General features: G+C 42.2%; 1 protein-coding gene and 3 pseudogenes across 1 annotated transcript in view; all 4 read left to right on the top strand.

The window, feature by feature from the left end:
- The first annotated feature begins 402 nt into the window (after positions 1-402).
- LOC121400292 lies at positions 403-521 on the top strand (annotated as a pseudogene).
- Positions 522-2,200: 1,679 nt separating this feature from the next.
- Positions 2,201-2,319, top strand: LOC121400293 (annotated as a pseudogene).
- Positions 2,320-4,184: 1,865 nt separating this feature from the next.
- LOC121400290 lies at positions 4,185-4,303 on the top strand (annotated as a pseudogene).
- A 9,755-nt stretch (positions 4,304-14,058) lies between these two features.
- Positions 14,059-22,394, top strand: part of LOC121400096 — a 41,624-nt gene continuing 33,288 nt past the window's right edge. Inside the window, exons 1-2 of the mRNA XM_041582880.1 lie at positions 14,059-14,259; positions 15,369-15,605. Coding sequence (XP_041438814.1) covers positions 15,369-15,605 — 237 coding nt within the window. The 5' untranslated portion in view covers positions 14,059-14,259. The remainder of the gene's footprint in view (positions 14,260-15,368; positions 15,606-22,394) is intronic.

The following is a 22,394-nucleotide window of genomic DNA, read 5'->3' on the forward strand; positions in this document are numbered from 1 at the left end:
TTGCCACAGCATCGCCGACAAGTCATGTAGCCAAAATGGTGCTGCTGTTCATCGCCTATGGCCACACCACCCTGAAAGCGCCTGCTCTCATGTGATATCTGAAGCGATACAGGTTTGGACCTGGGTAGTACCTGGATGGGAGACAGCCTGAGAAGTTTTCAAAGCTTCATTTTTTCAACTTTTTCAAGGTTTGATTTTTCAAAGTTTTCAACGTTTTCAAAGTTTTCAAAGTTTTCAAAATTTGATTTTTAAAAGTTTTCCAAGTTTCATGTTTTTCAACGTTTTCAACGTTTTCAAGGTTTGATTTTTCAAAGTTTTCAAAGTTTCATTTTTCAGTTTTCAGTTTCATTTTTCCACAGTGCCGCTGACAAGTCAAGAAGCCGAAAAGTGCGGCTGTTCATCGCCTGCGGCCACACCGCCCTGAAAGTGTCTGCTCTCGTCTGATCTCAGAAGCAATACAGGGTCGGGCCTGGTTAGTACCTGGATGGGAGACCGCCTGGGAATACAAGGTGTCGTAGGCTTTGCCAATTTTTCAAAGTTTTCAATTTATTTTTGCCACAGCATCGCCGACAAGTCATGGAGCCAAATTGGTGCTGCTGTTCATCGCCTATGGCCACACCACCCTGAAAGCGCCTGCTCTCATCTGATATCTGAAGCGATACAGGTTTGGACCTGGGTAGTACCTGGATGGGAGACAGCCTGAGAAGTTTTCAAAGCTTCGTTTTTTCAACTTTTTCAAGGTTTGATTTTTCAAAGTTTTCAACGTTTTCAAAGTTTTCAAAGTTTGTTTTCAAAGTTTTCAAAGTTTTCAAAGTTTAATTTTTCAAAGTTTTCAAATTTTAATTTTTTCAAAGTTTTCAACGTTTCCAAAGTTTGATTTTTCAAATTTTTCAAAGTTTAATTTTTTCAACGTTTTCAATGTTTTCAAGGTTTGATTTTTCAAAGTTTTCAAAGTTTAATTTTTCAGTTTCCAGTTTCATTTTTCCACAGGGCCGCTGACAAGTCAAGAAGCTGAAAAGTGTTGCTGTTCATCACCTACGGCCACACCACCCTGAATGTGCCTGATCTGCGAAGCGATACAGGGTCGGGTCTTGTTAGTACCTGGATGGGAGACCGCCTGGGAATACCAGGTGTCGTAGGCTTTTCAAAGTTTTCAATTTATTTTTGCCACAGCATCGCCGACAAGTCATGGAGCCAAAAGGTGCTGCTGTTCATCGCCTATGGCCACACCACCCTGAAAGCGCCTGCTCTTGTCTGATATCTGAAGCGATACAGCGTCAGGCCTGGGTAGTACCTGAATGGGAGACAGCCTGAGAAGTTTTCAAAGCTTAATTTTTTCAACTTTTTCAAGGTTTGATCTTTCAAAGTTTTCAACGTTTTCAAAGTTTAAGTTTTCAAAGTTTGAGTTTTCAAAGTTTGAGTTTTCAAAGTTTTCAAAGTTTAATTTTTCAAAGTTTTCAAATTTAAATTTTTTCAAAGTTTTCAAAGTTTTCAAAATTTGATTTTTAAAAGTTTTCAAAGTTTCATGTTTTTCAACGTTTTCAACGTTTTCAAGGTTTGATTTTTCAAAGTTTTCAAAGTTTCACTTTTCAGTTTTCAGTTTCATTTTTCCACAGTGCCGCTGACAAGTCAAGAAGCCGAAAAGTGCGGCTGTTTATCGCCTGCGGCCACACCGCCCTGAAAGTGTCTGCTTTCGTCTGATCTCAGAAGTGATACAGGGTTGGGCCTGGATGGGAGACCGCCTGGGAATGCCAGGTGTCGTAGGCTTTGCCAATTTTTCAAAGTTTTCAACTTTATTTTGCCACAGCATCGCCGACAAGTCATGTAGCCAAAATGGTGCTGCTGTTCATCGCCTATGGCCACACCACCCTGAAAGCGCCTGCTCTCATGTGATATCTGAAGCGATACAGGTTTGGACCTGGGTAGTACCTGGATGGGAGACAGCCTGAGAAGTTTTCAAAGCTTCATTTTTTCAACTTTTTCAAGGTTTGATTTTTCAAAGTTTTCAACGTTTTCAAAGTTTTCAAAGTTTTCAAAATTTGATTTTTAAAAGTTTTCAAAGTTTCATGTTTTTCAACGTTTTCAACGTTTTCAAGGTTTGATTTTTCAAAGTTTTCAAAGTTTCATTTTTCAGTTTTCAGTTTCATTTTTCCACAGTGCCGCTGACAAGTCAAGAAGCCGAAAAGTGCGGCTGTTCATCGCCTGCGGCCACACCGCCCTGAAAGTGTCTGCTCTCGTCTGATCTCAGAAGCAATACAGGGTCGGGCCTGGTTAGTACCTGGATGGGAGACCGCCTGGGAATACAAGGTGTCGTAGGCTTTGCCAATTTTTCAAAGTTTTCAATTTATTTTTGCCACAGCATCGCCGACAAGTCATGGAGCCAAATTGGTGCTGCTGTTCATCGCCTATGGCCACACCACCCTGAAAGTGCCTGCTCTCATCTGATATCTGAAGCGATACAGGTTTGGACCTGGGTAGTACCTGGATGGGAGACAGCCTGAGAAGTTTTCAAAGCTTCGTTTTTTCAACTTTTTCAAGGTTTGATTTTTCAAAGTTTTCAACGTTTTCAAAGTTTTCAAAGTTTGTTTTCAAAGTTTTCAAAGTTTTCAAAGTTTAATTTTTCAAAGTTTTCAAATTTTAATTTTTTCAAAGTTTTCAACGTTTCCAAAGTTTGATTTTTCAAATTTTTCAAAGTTTAATTTTTTCAACGTTTTCAATGTTTTCAAGGTTTGATTTTTCAAAGTTTTCAAAGTTTAATTTTTCAGTTTCCAGTTTCATTTTTCCACAGTGCCGCTGACAAGTCAAGAAGCTGAAAAGCGTTGCTGTTCATCACCTACGGCCACACCACCCTGAAAGTGCCTGATCTGCGAAGCGATACAGGGTCGGGTCTTGTTAGTACCTGGATGGGAGACCGCCTGGGAATACCAGGTGTCGTAGGCTTTTCAAAGTTTTCAATTTATTTTTGCCACAGCATCGCCGACAAGTCATGGAGCCAAAAGGTGCTGCTGTTCATCGCCTATGGCCACACCACCCTGAAAGCGCCTGCTCTTGTCTGATATCTGAAGCGATACAGCGTCAGGCCTGGGTAGTACCTGAATGGGAGACAGCCTGAGAAGTTTTCAAAGCTTAATTTTTTCAACTTTTTCAAGGTTTGATCTTTCAAAGTTTTCAACGTTTTCAAAGTTTAAGTTTTCAAAGTTTGAGTTTTCAAAGTTTGAGTTTTCAAAGTTTTCAAAGTTTAATTTTTCAAAGTTTTCAAATTTAAATTTTTTCAGTTTTCAACGTTTTCAAAATTTGATTTTTAAAAGTTTTCAAAGTTTAATTTTTCAAAGTTTTAAAAGTTTAATTTTTTCAAAGTTTTCAAAGTTTTCAAAGCTTGATTTTTCAAAGTTTTCAAAGTTTCATTTTTTCAACGTTTTCAAAGTTTTCAAGGTTTGATTTTTCAAAGTTTTCAAAGTTTCATTTTTCAGTTTTCAGTTTCATTTTTCCACAGTGCCGATGACAAGTCAAGAAGCCGAAAAGTGCTGCTGTTCATTGCCTATGACCACACCACCCTGAAAGTGCCTGATCTCGTCGGGCCTGGTTAGTACCTGGATGGGAGATTGCCTGGGAATACCAGGTGTCGTAGGCTTTTCAAAGTTTTCAACTTTATTTTGCCACAGCATCGCCGACAAGTCATGGAGCCAAAAGGTGCTGCTGTTCATTGCCTATGACCACACCACCCTGAAAGCGCCTGCTCTCGTCTGATATCTGAAGCTATACAGTGTGGCGCCTGGTTAGTACCTGGATGGGAGACAGCCTGAGAAGTTTTCAAAGCTTCAGTTTTTTCAACGTTTTCAAAGTTTGAGTTTTCAAAGTTTTCAAAGTTTGAGTTTTCAAAATTTTCAAAGTTTAATTTTTCAAAGTTTTCAAATTTAAATTTTTTCAAAGTTTTCAAAGTTTTCAAAATTTGATTTTTAAAAGTTTTCGAAGTTTAATTTTTCAAAGTTTTCAAAGTTTAATTTTTTCAAAGTTTTCAACGTTTTCAAAGTTTGATTTTTCAAAGTTTTCAAAGTTTCATTTTTTCAACGTTTTCAACGTTTTCAAGGTTTGATTTTTCAAAGTTTTCAAAGTTTCATTTTTCAGTTTCATTTTTCCACAGTGCCGCTGACAAGTCAAGAAACCGAAAAGTGCAGCTGTTTATCGCTTACGGCCACACCACCCTGAAAGTGCCTGATCTCGTCTGATCTCAGAAGCAATACAGGGTCGGGCCTGGTTAGTACCTGGATGGGAGAACGCCTGGGAATACCAGGTGTCGTAGGCTTTGCCAATTTTTCAAAGTTTTCAACTTTATTTTGCCACAGCATCGCCGACAAGTCATGGAGCCAAAAGGTGCTGCTGTTCATTGCCTATGGCCACACTACCCTGAAAGCGCCTGCTCTCGTCTGATATCTGAAGCGATACAGGGTCGGGCCTGGGTAGTACCTGGATATGAGACAGCCTGAGAAGTTTTCAATGCTTCATTTTTTCAACGTTTTCAACTTTTTCAAGGTTTGATTTTTCAAAGTTTTCAAAGTTTTCAAAGTTTTCAAAGTTTTCAAGTTTTTCAACGTTTTCAAATTTTAATTTTTTCAAAGTTTTCAACGTTTTCAAAATTTGATTTTTCAAAGTTTTCAAAGTTAAATTTTTCAAAGTTTCCAAAGTTTAATTTTTTCAAAGTTTTCAACGTTTTCAAAGTTTGATTTTTCAAAGTTTTCAAAGTTTCATTTTTTCAAGGTTTTCAAGGTTTGATTTTTCAAAGTTTTCAAAGTTTAATTTTTCAGTTTTCAGTTTAATTTTTCCACAGTGCCGCTGACAAGTCAAGAACCCGAAAAGTGCTGCTGTTCATCGCCTATGGCCACACCACCCTGAAAGCGCCTGCTCTCGTCAGATATCTGAAGCGATACAGGGTCGGGCCTGGGTAGTACCTGGATGGGAGACAGCCTGAAAAGTTTTCAACATTTTCAAGGTTTTCAAGGTTTGATTTTTCAAAGTTTTCAAAGTTTAATCTTTCAGTTTTCAGTTTCATTTTTCCCCAGTGCCGCTGACAAGTCAAGAAGCCGAAAAGTGCTGCTGTTCATCGCCTATGGCCACACCCCCCTGAAAGTGCCTGATCTCGTCTGATCTCAGAAGCGATACAGGGTCGTGGGAGGATGTTGGGGTGAATGGGGGAATTTTGGGTGAATGGGGGAGGAAGTTGGGGTGAATGGGGAAATTTGGGGTGAATGGGGGAAGATGTTGGGGTGAATGTGGGAGGAAGTTGGAGTGAATGGGAGAATTTGGGTTGAACGGTGGAGGATGTTGGGGTGAAAGGGGGAGTTTGGGGTGAATGGGGGAGGATGTAGGGGTGAATGGGGGAGGCGGTTGGGGTGAATGGGGGAGGAGGTTGGGGTGAATGAGGGAATTTGGGGGTGAATAGGGGAAGATGTTGGGGTGAATTTTGGAGGAAGTTGGGGTGAATGGGGGAGGATGTTGTGGTAAATGGGGGAGGAAGTTGGGGTGAATGGGGGAGGATTTTGGGGTGAATGGGGGAGGATGTTGGGGTGTATGGGGAATTTGGGGTGAATGGGGAAGGATGTTGGGGTGAATGGGTGAGGATTTTGTGATGAATGGGGGAATTTGAGGTGAATGGGGAATTTGGGTTAAATGGGGGTGGATGTAGGGGTGAATTGGGGAAGTTTGGGTGAACGGGGGATGCGGGGTGAATGGGGAGGATGTTGGGGTGAATGGGGGAATTTCGGGTGAATGGGGGAATTTCGGGTGAATTTGGGAGGAGGTTGGGGTGAATGGGGGAATTTGAGGTGAATGGGGAATTTGGAGTGAATGGGGGAGGATGTAGGGGTGAATTGGGGAAGTTAGGGTGCATGGGGGATGCAGGGTGAACGGGGAGGATGTTTGGGTAAATGGGGAAATTTGGGGTGAATGGGGGAATTTGGGTTGATTGGGGGAGGAGGTTGGGGTTAATGGGGGAGTATGTTGGGGTTAATGGGGGAATTTGGGGTGAATAGGGGAAAATGTTGGGGTGAATGGGGGAGGATGTTGGGGTGAATGGGGAAGGATGTTGGGGTGAATGGGGGAATTTGGGGTGAATGCGGGGATGTGGGGTGAATGGGGGAATTTGGGGTGAACGAGGGAATTTGGGGTGAAACGGGAGGATATTTGGGTGAAAGGGGGATGATGTTGGGGTGAATTGTGGAATTTGGGGTGAATAGGGGAGGATGTTGTGGTGAATGGGGGAATTTTGGGTGAATGGGGAAGGATGTTGTGTTGAATGGGGGAATTTGGGGTGAATGGGGAAAGATGTTGGGTTAATGGAGGAATTTGGGGTGAATGGGGAAGGATGTTGGTGTGAATGGGGGAATTTGGGGTGTATGGGGAAGGATGTTGGGGTGAATGGGGGAATTTGGGGTGATTGCGGGGATGTGGGGTGAATGGGGGAATTTGGGGTGAACGACGGAATTTGGGGTGAAAGGGGAGGATGTTTGGGTAAAAGGGGGAGGATGTTGGGGTGAATGGGGGAAGTTGGGGTGAATTAGGGAGGATGTTGAGGTGAATTGGGGAATTTTGAGTGAAAGGGGAAGGATGTTGTGTTGAATGGGGGAATTTCGGGTGAATGGGAAAATATGGGGTGAATGGGGGGAGGATGTTGGGGGAATGGGGGAATTTGGGGTGAAAGGGGAGGATGTTTGGGTGAAAGGAGAAGGATGTTGGGGTGAATGGGGGAATTTGGGGTGAATGGGGGAGGATGTTGTGGTGAATGTGGGGTGAATTGGGAGGATGTTGGTGTGAATGGGAAGATGTGTGGTGAATGGGAGGGATGTTTGGGGTGAACGTTTGGATGAGGGGGTGAATGGGGGGGATGTTGGGTGAATGTGTAGGATGTTGTGGTGAATGGGGAATGTGGGGTGAATTGGGAGGATGTTGGGTTGAATGGTGGAATTTGGGGTGATTGGTGGGATGAGGGGGTGAATGGTTGAATTTGGGGTGAATGGGGGAGGAAGTTGGGTGAATGGGGAATGTGGGGTGAATCTGGAGGATGTTGGTGTGAATGGTGGGATGTGGGGTGAATAGTGGGATGAGGGGGTGAATGGTTGAATTTGGGTTGAATGGGGGAGGAAATTGGGTAGAATGGAAAATGTGGGATGAATTGGGTGGATGTGGGTGTGAATGGGGGTTTGTGTACGGTGAATGGGTTCTGTGGTTGTGCTTGGGGAAACAAAATGTTGTTGTACGGGGCCCCAAGATTTCTGATGGCCCTGACTCTTTCTGTTTTTTCTGTTTCCTCTTCTTTCCAACCTTCTTATTCTGCTTGGGTTTTACTCTCTGTTAGGGTAAGGCCAGATGAGGAGATTCGGGGAGATTTTGTCGCCTGGCTACAGCGTAAAAACGCATCGCCGCGTGTGCATTAGTGCAGGCGATTTTGCGCTGTAGCCTATGGGGTAAAGATGCTGAGGCAGTTCGGGGAGATAGTCGCGCAAAAGACGTGGCAATAAGTCGCCAGGCGACAAAATCTCCCCGAATCTCCTCGTCTGGCCTTACCCTTAAATGTGCTCTGTGTTATCCATGAGTAACCTAAGATACAGCCTGTACATGGAGAGACTGGGGCTAAAGAATGTTATGTGGCCAGTGACAGTCTGACTATTGAATATGATACCATCATTAAAGGGTTAAATGAACTGTTTAGAGAGTAAACATTGTACTCTGGATAAGGCCATTGATCTGCTCATTAGGGACCTGAAACTTCTGAAAGGACAGAGAAGGACTGACACTATCAGGGAACTGACCCACCTGAATAAGAACTTGGAGGAGACTGAGGCTCATATTAAATCTCTCCTGACTGTGTTGGAGCCATGGAAAGAACTGTATGAGAACAAAAAGCCCATGAGGTAGAAGAACAGTGTGTTGGTTTTTCAAATCAATATCATTTGGTGTATAATGTTCAATTATTAATTATTAATAGTGATGGGCGAATCTCTCCCGTTTCGCTAAAAAATTTGCGAATTTCCCGCAAAATTTGAGAAATGGCGAAAAATTTGTGAAAAATCGTGGATACGGAAAGTTCACAAACAATTTATGAAATTCGGCTGTTTTCACTAAAAATTCGTGAAATTCAGACGTTTTCACAAAACATTCGTGAAATTCGGATGTTTTCATGCAAAATCGAACAATTCGAAGCTTTTCACACAAAAAATGGTGAAAATCGGAAATTGCCGCGGGCGAATTTTCACCAGGAAATTTTCGCGAGAGATGTGTGAATTTATTCGCCGCCGCGAAACACGGGAATTTGCTGCAAATTTGTACCTGGCGAATTTATTCGGCCATCACTAATTATTAATTATTAATAGACTACAGCCGCTGTGAGATGATATGAGAGTTATGTGAAGTAGCAAGAAGCCAATGAGAGTGTTGGGGCCCTTTATGTGTAGTGAGCAGCCCCCCCAGCTACGGACTTTGTTAAAGTGATTATTGTTTGTTTAAACAACCAGACAGAGAGCTAAGAATTCCCCATTTGTATAAAACAAGAAGAACCTGCTACAGAAAACAAAGAGATTCTCATGTACAACAGCAACAACATTAAGGTGGAATTCCCTGAGCGAAGTGTCTGTGAGAAATGAAGATATGGAAGGTCCCAAGTCAAAATATAAGGAGAAAACTGCCTCTGTCTCATTACACAAAGGTGATTAAAGGAACAGTTCAGTGTAAAAATAAAAACTGGGTAAATAAATAGGCTGTGCAAAATAAAACATATTTATAATATAGTTAGTTAGCCAAATATGTAATGTATAAAGGCTGGAGTGATTGGATGTGTAACATGTCAGTTTCAGGTCTCTTGGTTTACACTGACTGGTTACCCTGGTTACCAGGCAGTAACCAATCAGAGGCCACATGGGTCATATCTGTTTCTTTTGAATCTGAGCTGAATGCTGAGGATCAATTACAAACTCACTGAACAGTTATGTCCCATGTGGCCCCCCTTATAGTCACTGACTAACTCAGAGTTAGAGAGCTGAAAAGCAGGAAGTAGTGTTCTGGCTATTATGTTACACATCCACTCACTCCAGCCTTTATACATTACATTTTTGCCTAACTGACTATATTAGAAACATTTTTTATTTTGCACAGCCTATTTATTCACCCAGTTTTTATTTTCACACTGAACTGTTCCTTTAAATAGTTGTAAGTGAAGCAGATAAAGGGTTCGGCTGGCTGTGTAACAAATAGTGAAGCTGAGAGGCAATTGTTGGATACAAATCCTGACCAGAGATGATGTAGAGATCCAACAAGAGAATAAACAGGGTCCTTGGTAGAAGAAGGAATAAAACGTGTATAATAATAATAAAAATATTACGGCCAAAGAGTTTCTCATTTTAGAGACTTTAATATTCCACCACTTACTAAAGGTTCATAAAGGAGGTAATTCCCCCGTCGTTAGACTTATACGTGCGGGAATGGGGGAATAGCGAATGGAAACTGACCTTATTGACAACTACAACCTCTTGTGATATATATATATATATATATATATATATATACGAGATTTAGATTTTATATTGATTTTCTATTGGCAGCAATACTATTTTCCATGTATTGGTTGGAGGAGATCCGTGTTTATTTCGGTATATTACATTTGATGGCAGGTTTAATGGTGACTCTTTATATCGTCAGGGTCAGAAGTGCAGTTTATACAAACGGACGATCAATTGTCAAATTGTGATTTCAAGTTACAGTTTAAGTGTCATTTTAATCAGCAAACAATCGACTGCCCAGACAACAAGCACATCACATAAGAGAGAATATTCTGCCAATTGACTTTTGGGACAGATTCAGCACAAGATTTCTGAGGCACCACAAAGGGGCAATTCGTAAGGGAAAGAGAATATTCATTGACGCAGCGACGTTTATTTGACAAGTTGGGATCTATGTGATTAGGTAAATGGGTTACACTAACTGAGCCCCTAGACCAGTGATCCCCAACCAGTAGCTCGTGAGCAACATGTTACTCTCCAACCCTTTGGATGTTGCTCCCAGTGGCCTCAAAGCAGGGGCTTATTTTTAAATTCCAGGCTTGGAGACAAGTTTTGGTTAAAATGAAAAAACACCGGTGCTAATCACACGCGGCGGTTCATTTGGGCGACTTCGGAAAATGAAGCGCCACGTGTTATTAGCGCCGGCGTTTTTTCATTTTAGCCTGCGCAGAGTGAGGGAAGGCGTTTGGGTCGATTAGTCACTGCAACGACGCCAAGCGACCAAATCTCCCCAAAACGCCCAGTGTGGCCTTACTCTTAGTTCCAGGCTTCCTCGAAGCATTATGTAAATATAGAGAGCGTTTGTTGAGAGAATTATACCTCAGATTAGATACAGGTAAATTGAGATAATCAGAGGAAAAAGTAGAAAATAAAGTCAACACAGCCATTTACTGATACATTTGTGCCGCACAAACTTTATAAATGACCCACATTCTCATCAAGTATATTCCTTACAAAACCTAAGAAAACCGATTAACCGTAAACATTTTTTTCTAGAGGCGGAGGGTCACACGGTATTCCGTGTGGAGTTGTAACGGAAAGGAATTTACTAACTCAGTTACTGGTCACATTTATGTATTGGACATTAGAAACGATTTCTTTCACTGATAATCCTTTCATTGAATGCTACTCACAGGGACGAATCTGTGTTTGTTCCATTATCTGGGTTATGTGTAGTACACTTTATGTTGTAGTACACTTTATGTTGTAGTACACTTTATGTTGTAGCACACTTTATGTTGTAGTACACTTTATGTTGTAGCACACTTTATGTTGTAGTACACTTTATGTTGTAGTACACTTTATGTTGTAGCACACTTTATGTTGTAGTACACTTTATGTTGTAGTACACTTTATGTTGAAGCACACTTTATGTTGTAGTACACTTTATGTTGTAGTACACTTTATGTTGTAGTACACTTTATGTTGTAGTACACTTTATGTTGTAGCACACTTTATGTTGTAGTACACTTTATGTTGTAGCACACTTTATGTTGTAGTACACTTTATGTTGTAGTACACTTTATGTTGAAGCACACTTTATGTTGTAGTACACTTTATGTTGTAGTACACTTTATGTTGTAGCACACTTTATGTTGTAGTACACTTTATGTTGTAGTACACTTTATGTTGTAGCACACTTTATGTTGTAGCACACTTTATGTTGTAGTACACTATATGTTGTAGTACACTTTATGTTGTAGCACACTTTATGTTGTAGCACACTTTATGTTGTAGCACACTTTATGTTGTAGTACACTTTATGTTGTAGCACACTTTATGTTGTAGTACACTTTATGTTGTAGTACACTTTATGTTGTAGTACACTTTATGTTGTAGCACACTTTATGTTGTAGCACACTTTATGTTTTAGTACACTTTATGTTGTAGTACACTTTATGTTGTAGCACACTTTATGTTGTAGCACACTTTATGTTTTATTACACTTTATGTTGTAGTACACTTTATGTTGTAGCACACTTTATGTTGTAGTACACTTTATGTTGTAGTACACTTTATGTTGTAGCACACTTTATGTTGTAGTACACTTTATGTTGTAGTACACTTTATGTTGTAGCACACTTTATGTTGTAGCACACTTTATGTTGTAGCACACTTTATGTTTTAGCACACTTTATGTTGTAGTACACTTTATGTTGTAGTACACTTTATGTTGTAGCACACTTTATGTTGTAGTACACTTTATGTTGTAGTACACTTTATGTTGTAGCACACTTTATGTTGTAGCACACTTTATGTTTTAGTACACTTTATGTTGTAGTACACTTTATGTTGTAGCACACTTTATGTTGTAGTACACTTTATGTTGTAGCACACTTTATGTTGTAGCACACTTTATGTTGTAGCACACTTTATGTTGTAGCACACTTTATGTTGTAGCACACTTTATGTTTTACAATTTCTGTAAAAGTTGTGGACAAAACAGGCTCAAAACCACAGAATCTTTGCTGCAAGGTTTATTAAACAAAACATGTTTCGAGCATTGTGGCTCTTTGTCAAGTGTTCACAGGTGCACATCGTACAAAAACTTTAAATACATTAAACTCCTCCCCTCCACCGTCATTGGTAGATAAATTAACTTCACCCAATAGTTAAAAAGTGTATTTACTAGAAACTAACCTGCCAAATAACCTGATATATTTTCTGCTAGATTGCCTTACTATGGTTCTGAAAAAGAACTATTTTAGGTTTAAGGGGGAGTACTATTGGCAGACCCAGGGGACATCGATGGGTGCGGCGGTTGCTCCAGCGTTCGCCAATTTATTTGTACACCATCTCGAAAATAAATTCTTTTTGCAGCATAGATATAAAAAACACATTGTAACATACCAAAGATATGTGGATGATATCCTGGTAGTTTGGGAAGGAGACATAGAAAAATTCCTCACCATGGTGGAAGAAGCAAATCAAAGCCACCCCACAATTAAGTTTACTAAAGAGGTGGCAGTAAAATCCCTTAATTTCTTAGATGTCCAATTAACATTAAAGAACGATAAAATCTGCACAGATCTGTATAGGAAAAGCACAGACCGTAATAATCTCTTGAATGCATCAAGTTTCCACAATCCTAAATGCATTAATGCCATACCAAAAGGCCAATTTATGCGAGCCAGGAGAATTGCTTCAGAGGAAGGTGGGTATCAGACTGCCGCAGTAGAATTGATTGAACGTTTCACAGAGAAAGGGTATAAGAGAGAAAGATTGACCTCTGTTGCAAAAGAGGTGGAAAAAATACCTAGAGAAACATTATGAACTGAGAACCAAATTAAAAAGGAAAATAGTAGAATCCCTTTGGTGAGCCTTTACGGTAGACATAGCAAGAAAGTGGAGAAAATCGTTAAGAAATTTTGGCCTATTTTACAGAATGACAAAACCCTAAGTAAAACCACCACAGATATACCACTATTCTGTTATAAACGAGGCCATACAGTCAGAGATATACTATGCCCTGCAGAACCAAAAATAAGCAGAATGCGGAAACTGTTTAAAGGTAAACCCATTAAAGGCACCTTTCCTTGTCTAAGCTGTGTATGTTGCCCATCCATTATAAAAGGGGATAAAGTACAACACCCGACAAAGGGAAGTAACATCCAGCTACACAGTTATGCAACGTGTGAATCGGAACATGTGGTCTACATGTTAAAATGCCCGTGTGGCATAGTATACGTGGGACAAACAAGTCGCAAGGTTAAAGAGAGGATAAAGGAGCATAAAGGAGACATCCGTAACTTTAAAAATGGTATGGCAAATGACACCCCTGTTTCACGTCACTTTAACATAAATAAACATCATGTGTCCCAGCTAAAATGGTTGGTGTTAGAGGTGGTAGAGCCACCTCAAAGAGGAGGTGATGTTAAAAAAGTATTATTACAGAGGGAAGCAGTTTGGATAAAGAAACTGAACAGTTTAGCCCCAGCAGGTATGAATGACCAATGGAGTGTGGCAAGTTTTCTGTAAGTTTTTAGCTCAAATGTGTATACTATGTTGCTATCCCTGTGTACTAATATAACTTTGTATCCCTTCTAGAGATATGCGGCTGCCCTTAGATACAGAGTAGAATAGAAACAAGAATCGACAGTTACAACACTACAGAGTGGTAAGAGAAACTGGGCAGTGTCGCTATAGAGGCAGGTAAATTTAATTGAAAACAAATATTAAATATTATGTATTGTTGCTCAGATTACAGTATACAAAATGAATGATCACATATGTGAATACTTGAAGCAATTTTGGACTCTTTCTTGTAGGCTGTATTGCAGTACAAGGGGGTAAAGTGTAACAATCTGGATTTTAATTGGACACTTTAATATGGACTTTTAATAATGGACACTGGGCACAGATGGAGGGAACACCAATTTGACACAAAAAGGATTGGATCGATGGAGGTTAGGCGGAGAAAAAATCCCCCGATGCAGTAACCTCTGATGACCTTGTCTTTTAACCATTTTTTAACTATTGGGTGAAGTTAATTTATCTACCAATGACGGTGGAGGGGAGGAGTTTAATGTATTTAAAGTTTTTGTACGATGTGCACCTGTGAACACTTGACAAAGAACCACAATGCTCGAAACATGTTGTGTTTAATAAACCTTGCAGCAAAGATTCTGCGGTTTTGAGCCTGTTTTGTCCACAACTTTTACAGAAATTGCAGATATTTGGCTTCTAAGTGGGACAGAATCTGTGGCACAGGCAGGTAATGGTGTAATTGGTATCAACCCACTTTATTTCACTTTATGTTGTAGTACACTTTATGTTGTAGTACACTTTATGTTGTAGCACACTTTATGTTGTAGTACACTTTATGTTGTAGCACACTTTATGTTGTAGCACACTTTATGTTGTAGCACACTTTATGTTGTAGTACACTTTATGTTGTAGTACACTTTATGTTGTAGTACACTTTATGTTGTAGTACACTTTATGTTGTAGCACACTTTATGTTGTAGTACACTTTACTTCTCCTTTTTTTACCTCAAAAGTCTCTCCGGACCCAACACTAGGAGAAGGCAGAAGAGGCACCTGCCTAGAGCGCTACACTGAAGGGGTGCCATGCCTGTTGTAACTACTTCTGCCTTCCCCTAGTCCTGGTTTCCGTGTTCCCTGGTTTGGTAAACTCTGCTCTTTACTGCACATCCCCCAATCTGTATGTGAGGCACACAAGGTGCTGGCTGGGTTGCCTAAGATGCCCAATCAGCTTGGCCCGGCCCCGGCTAGTGGTGCTGAGATCCAGAGTGCAGCCACAGGTGTATGAGCAGAACCCTGGCATAAAAACAGATTATAAGTGGCACACAGGGCAGCAATTTATTCCTTGGGCAGTTGGAAGCTCCAAGCAGGTGGCACAAAATCACCCCTAGATTTCAGTAATGGCAATAATCACCTACTGTAACTGAGATTTCTAGCATTTTGTCTCCTTCCCAACATGCGATATATATATATATATGTCAGACAGACAAAACACTTAAAATTGCCATTGCCCTAGTACAGAATCCATTTTATTTGCAACTATTTGTAGGTAGTCTTAAAGGGGCTGTTCACCTTTAAATGAACTGTTAGTAGGATGTAGAGAGGGATAGTCTGAGTCAATTTGCAATTGGTTTTCATTTCTTATTATTTATGGTTTTTGTGCTACATAGCATGCAATTTCGGCAGTCTGGTTACTAGGGTCCAAGTTACCCTAGCAACCATGCACTGATATGAATAAGAGACTGGAATATGAATAGGAGAGGCCTGAATAGAAAGATGAGGAATAAAAAGTAACAATAACAATATATTTGTAGCCTTACAGAGCATTTGTTTTTTTAGATGGAAAAAGTCAGAAGGCAAAGAATTCTAAAAATACATAAGGAAGATCAAATAAAAAGTTGTTTTGAATTGGCCATTCTACCATTACAGCATCAAACACAACTCACCGCGTGTCATCAAACAAAATCGATTGTCATGGTCTGGATGTCATTGTCTTTGTGGACTTTGCCAAAACGACAACCTCCCCACTGCGGCTTACGCACAAGCTCCATCTGCGCGGTTAAAGGACAAGGAAAGGTAAAAAACATAAAATCCCATTTTTACTTTCTTTAATGAAAAAGAAACCTATCTCCAATATAATTGAATTAAAAAAGGTGTACCGTTTTTATAAGAAACCTGACTGTATGCAGTGAAATTCTCCCTTCATTTACTGCTGTGGATAGGAATTGTCAGACGGTCCCTAACTACTCTGCAGGGAAACAATCATACTTATGTACAGCAGGGGGAGCCCCCGCCTTACTTCCCAGCCATGCAGAACTCAAGCAGCTTTGTTTATGACGATCCCTAAGCCGCCCAGACCACACTGAGCATGTGCACAGTCTTGGTCTTGCAAAGATGTATAACAAAGTTACAAGATGGTGACCCCCTGTGGCCAACTTTGAAAGCATAAATCATTTGTTTGATTAGACTTGTGGTGCAGTAAGTTCATGTTTATGTTTAGTATACAAAATACAGCATTTCTAGCCTTATTCTATTTTACACTTTCCTTGTCCTTTAATCCAGTATTAAAGCAATGGCTACGACACTTACTCATTAACAAGTCAGCAACTAGGGAAATACTTTGACAGATGAAACCGCTCCACTGTGTGAGAAACTGTAAAACACACGTTTTTGTAAATATATGTAACACATTAAGGGGCCGATTCACTAAGGGTCGAATATCGAGGGTTAATTAACCCTCGATATTCGACTAGGAATTAAAATCCTTCGACTTCGAATATCGAAGTCAAAGGATTTAGCGCAGATAGTTCGATCGAACGATCGAAGGATAATTCCTTCGAATCGAATGATTCAAAGGATTTAAATCCAATGATCGAAGGAATATCCTTCGATCAAAAAAAGTTAGAAAAGCCTATGCGGACCTTCCCCATAGGCTAACATTGAGTTCGGTAGCTTTTAGATGGCGAACTAGGGGGTCGAAGTTTTTTTAAAGAGACAGTACTATCGAATGGTCGAATAGTCGTACGATTTTTACTTTGAATCCTTCGATTCGAAGTCGTGGTCGAAGTAGCCCCAAAAAAAACTTCGAAATTCGAAGTTTTTTAACTTCGAATCCTTCACTCGAAGTTAGTGAATCGGCCCCTTACTGAATTGATTGATTGAACTGGAGATGAAATTATTCAAGTCAATCCCATAACTGCACTCATAGGGGCAGATTCACTAAAGGGTAAAGTAAGAGTCACTAGTGAAAATTCGCTAGAAATCCAATTGGCAGCGACATCCCCCTTCACTAACAGGCGCAGATGACAATTCGCTAGTGGAAGAGACCATCACTAGCGTTCATTCGCGCTCTATCGCCAGGCGACTTTTCACTATGGCGAATGGTTGTTGCTCCACAAATTCCCCAAATTGTGGATTTTACTGAACGTTACGTCTTTTGTCAGAGTTTCCTTCACCTCCTCAGACCAGGCCAAGTGCTGAAAGGAATCGACATCTTCCTCAGTCTTATGTCAGTGACATCATATCCTGTAATGGAATTAAGGAAACAGTCGGCACAATCACTTGACTCCTTTCTTTGTCGTAGTGCAGGTTCTCCCAGTGGCACTGCCTCCCACAATAGCTTCCCACATCCTCACCCCAAAATAATTGGACATGGACTTAACTGCTCTTGTCTGAATATCACCTGGGAGACCGGGGGCGCTCTAGGTCCGACTCTGACACTTCTGAGAAAAGGGAATTATAAAGTGAACGAGATTATTTCAACATTATTCCTGGAGATTCTCAGTCTGAAGGATGGAAGGTAAAGTCAGTCTTTATATTCTAAGAGCCAACAATATGGGAAGAGTGAAGTTGTAGAACTTTGTATTAGAGAGAGAAGTAAAATCAATAAAAGAGTGTAGCGCTATAGTAAATTGAGTGCACCTTACTCTACTACGGGCTTCACTCCTAGTACATATGCTCCGGATGAGACCTTAAATCTTAGGGAGTGAGCCTTCGCATCGAGGTGGAAGCAGGGTGTAGTGCAACTGTAACAGTAATCAAGGTGCAAAGAATTGGGCGCCAGTGGTTCTTATAACTTAACCAAATAACAGATTTATTGAGCACAATATACAATCCTCAGTGGAGTGTACATAAATCAGAACATTGCAGGTTCATACAATACATTGAATAGGCAGTACTCACAACACCTTTGGTCAGTATGATTCTCCTCAGAGATAGGAACAATACATGCAGCTTTGAGGAGGTACACCCAACTTTCAGCCTTTTCTCTAAGTGGAACCTGAGGGGAATCTATCTACCCTAGGTCTGTACACTTAGTCCCTACTTCTGGGCAATGAGTACCCTGGGATCTTAATCCCACTACAATCCTCGTAGGAGCCTCAGACTGCTCAGCTAAATAAACTGACTGACTATCACTCCTAGAGTGATCTATAAGTGTGAGTAACCTATTCTTATTAGACCTGACCTGTCTAGGTTCCACTCGAGCTCTGCCTCCTGCACAGGCTAGAGCCAGCACAAGATGGACACTGAAATCTGCCTTCAGAGCCTTTTATACTCTAGCCCAGCCCTCTGCTGGTCACTATGGGCAACAGCAAGAGTCAACAGTACCCCTCCCAACTGTATTTTAGGACCCATTTAGGTGTCCATAAACATGGAGGGACTGCCTGCACAAAATACTAGGGGTGGCTATTCTACACATCCCTACATTCTCCCCCTGGTGAATTCCTTACGTCCCGGCAAGGAACATATTCAATCACAAGGCAAGAATACATTACAACAATACCACATGTATTGCATTTACTGTACGGTTAACATTTCCATAGTAGCCTCTCCATAGGCCTACTGGGAACCATGGTTAACCTGAAAAGAAAGCAGTTTAGGCACATCTTGCTAGAAACCATTTTGAGAAATATATCTCTATCATAGGACAGTGGACTAAGTCTTCTCACTACTGGAGACTTAGTACATTCATATCAAACACTTTACCAAAAAGTGACATTTAGCCATTACCTTATAACCTCTTCGGGGTCACTCTCCTGAGTGTACCCAGGTAACAATGGCATACCTGAAAGAGAACAACAGCATAGAAAAACATTGGACTGTCACTGAACTGTGCCTTTATTAGTGTCACATTTCATATCATTATAGCAACACCACTCTTGAGTACTATCCAGGTACCCTGGGTCAATAACTCCCTGAAAAGAAAGGCACAAGTTAGATATACTGTTTTTCCTCAAATACTTTAGCATTCCAGTCCATAAAAGAACCTGAACCCATAGTCCTTTTGTATATGCACTTAGGAGGGTAAAGGGGAAATGGAATGAACCTACAAACGTGTAGGTGTTAACTAAAACAGTCCTTGGACCTAACTCCAAGAGGAGCAAAAGAAGAAAAATCCTTCCCTTGAGAAAGTCAAGTCACTTTAAAGGGACAGGTGTGGACAGTTCAATCAAACTGCAAATCACTCCCAGTGGAGTATTATCAGTGGAAAACAAACCACCACCCACCAGTAGACTCAAATCATGTGAAGAAACCTGGCCTTGGTGTCTTCATAGGGAATGTAATATTTGGGATGGGGTTTGTCCACCCATTGGCCATCTCCTTCATAGACCTCCAAGGAGAAATATTTGGTGGGGTTGTATTTCCCACAACTCTTCACGGCATTTTTCAAAATGGTACGGCCGTACCACCACTCTCTCTCAATAGAACGCAGGTACTCCCAATCCTGCTTGCGCCGCACTTCATTTGGGTTGGTGAGACAACTGTGGTGCATTTTCTCTTTCCTCAGGATCTCGTCGATGAGCCAATCCTCATAGGAAGCAGCCACTTTCTCATACACCCACATAGGAGCATAAGGCATAAAATAGCCCTATTTTCGGTAAACTCGAAAGTTTATCACTCGTTGCACTCGGGAAACAGAACTAAAAACATTGGGGTCGGCTTGCCCAGGCAGAACCCAGAAATCTTTCTCTTCCTCTGGGCCTATCCTGGGAGGTGCAATGAAGCTGCGAGACATAAACTCTTTGGGAGCAGGTTGATCATCCAACTCTGGCCCTTCCTCATCATATTCCTCCCATCCTGGAGCAGTCGCCATGGTGGGATCCACTTTAGGTTTAGGGATATTCGCCACCCAGTCTTTTTCACCGGCCAACGATATCTTTCCCCACTCAACGTGATAAAGTTCAGATACATGGGTGCTTTCCCCTGGCTCACTAGGGGTTACATGCACCATCACTTTGGGGTTGTAAGACTGTACTGGTTCACTAACCACTGATCTTTGACACTTGCACCGAATTTGTGCAGCATTCTCTGACACTGACTTCCAGTCATCATCCTCATCTTGGAGGGAAGTCAGCTCTTTCTCCACTTGACTCTCAGACAGTGGAGGATCTCTGAATGTTGGGGTCACTGGCAACACGGACCCAATTCGCCCAAATGAGAACTTTCGCCAATCAATAGCTTGAGTTAGGACGGGAGCACAGGTCGGTGTGTTAAGAGCAGTGTACGTGGTAAGGGTTACATCCACCCAAGGTCCCGAATTCCTCAACCGCAACTCACTGGTTGAAAGGCTCTCTTTGAGCCCTATCATGGAGATATCTTCCCGGTCATCCTCTGGGCTTTTCTCCTCTGGGACTCTATCCACATCAACTGCAACAGGCACTTCAGGCGGCAGGGTTTCCACCTCGGGAACTACAGCATTAGCTTCAAGTCTGAAGTCTGCAGTAGGCTCTGACACATTTTCGCCATTTGCGTCTCCCCCTGGTGCAATCGGCACCGTCGCCACTGAAGGCATGGGCATTGGCGACGCCATAACTTCACCCACACTCTCGGACTCTTCTGGGACAGGGGCAACGCCCGTATCATCTGTCCAGCCGGACGGGGTCATCTCACTAACCACAGCTGCGGTCTCTAGGGCCTCACCTTCAATCGAAGCCACTTTGGAGGGGAATGCACATTCCTCGTTACAGCAGGCCTCACTATGGGGAATAGGTACATGGGATTCCGGTGCGGGAGCCGCAGCCACTGACACCCCCGGGGCCTCCTCTATCTCTTCATAAATTAGTATAGAGTTGCCGCTCACCTCATCCTTGGTCATCCCCACCAATGGAGGCAGGTCTGCCCAAACAAAAGGTCCCATCCATAGTTGAGAGCCGCATTGCACGCAGGCTCCACCGGGATCCTCTAGGGCGTTTGGTGCTTCCAGGTCACATAGGCCGCATACTGGAACCATTCCCCGGGCACTGGGTGAGAAAGTCCATTGATACACATACTGCCGCTCATGCTCCGCAAGAGTAGGAGCGCACGGCACTGGCTTTTCTTCAAGCACTCGAACCTCTGGTTCAGCAACAGGCTCCGCCATCTGCTTTTTCGCATCCGCTAACTTCAGCAGGGTTGAAGCAAGATACAAAATGGCTGCGGTACTGTCTTCTACACTGGGACGCCACGCCATGACCCTAGAGGCACCTCCTCTGTTGGGTCTGACACGCCTCCTTTGTCTCTTTCGCGCGCTCCCCAACTTAACCCTCACTGAGCAGGGTATTGAGGGGGACTGTGACGCAGTACAAATTTCCACAGCAGTAACTTCTTCGGAAGCTCCCCCTGGTGGATCACTCTCAGCAGGGGCACATTCGGGCATCACATTAACACAGGCCACTTCTATGGCAGGAGAGTTGTCCAAATTCACTGCACACAACTCCGTCGTTAATAAAGTAATATTTGAATCCACTTCCAAAATTGGGGACACATTAACACTGGGCCCAGACTCTTCCTGGGACAAGGCCATCACTCGCATCTTCCTTGTCACTGAGAGCGAGGGAAATTGCAATTATTGGAGGGCTTTCTTCTAGCAAAAGCACTACTGGGCCCTCTGGCTCACACGGCCGCTCAGTAGCAAAGGCCTCCTCAGTTGAACAGTCCCCTCTATCAGTAGATTCAATTAGTCCCATACACTCCCTTGATTCTACCGGCCCTCCGGCTCAGGCGGTAGTACGTCAGTGGGGACCCCAGACTCCTCCGGGTAATCTACTCTGTCAATGGACCCAGTAACCCTTACACTCTCTTCATCTTCAGAAGGCGGGTTACAAAGTGCAGCAGCACGGGCCCCACTAAGGATGTGTGGTGCAAAATAGTCCTGATAAACACACGGGCAACCTTCTGCAGGGGCGCCTATAGGATACACTCTGGAGGGCCAAGTTTCCTGGTAAGGCTCATCAGGGACCCAGTATAAGAACCTGACCTTTCCTTTTTCCATGGAAGGCCCTTTAGTAACATATTCAAGCCCATCGAATAACGGGTTATCCATAAGAGCGTGATGCACACTATCTGGAGGGCAACACTCGGGTATGCCGTCAACTACAACAGCCTGACACGTCTCCACTTTCTCTAAAAGAGCCCACAGATACACAGCAGAAGGGGTTATCACCGTTTTCTCATTTTTGTGGGACTGTGCTGGCAGGCTTGCATAAACACAGGGACAACCATCCGGCAATCCATGAGGGAAAATCATAGAGGGCCCCTCACCATCATTAGGGAGCTCATTTTCTACTTGCCACAATAGCCGCACAGTGTCCTGAATCTCTGAAGGAGCACGGCCTATGAATCGGTACCCCACAAATCTTGGGAACATACTTAAAGGCCATGCAGCTAAGTAAACAGGAGTGAGTGGGTGAACTCCATCTATCACCACCGCTCGCCGAGGGTTTACACCTTCCTCAATAGCCCAGGCATACACTGCGTCAGAAGTTATCAAGCCTGGGATAACTGAGGGGAAATGACCCTCCATTTCTTTGGGCAGTATAGTAGGCATTTTCACTATGGCTCAATACTATACTGTGACTGCGCCAGAATATTTAAGCGGGAGAGAAG

The sequence above is a fragment of the Xenopus laevis genome, chromosome 2L (genome assembly GCF_017654675.1).
Source record: "Xenopus laevis strain J_2021 chromosome 2L, Xenopus_laevis_v10.1, whole genome shotgun sequence".
Classification (NCBI taxonomy): Eukaryota; Metazoa; Chordata; class Amphibia; order Anura; family Pipidae; genus Xenopus; species Xenopus laevis.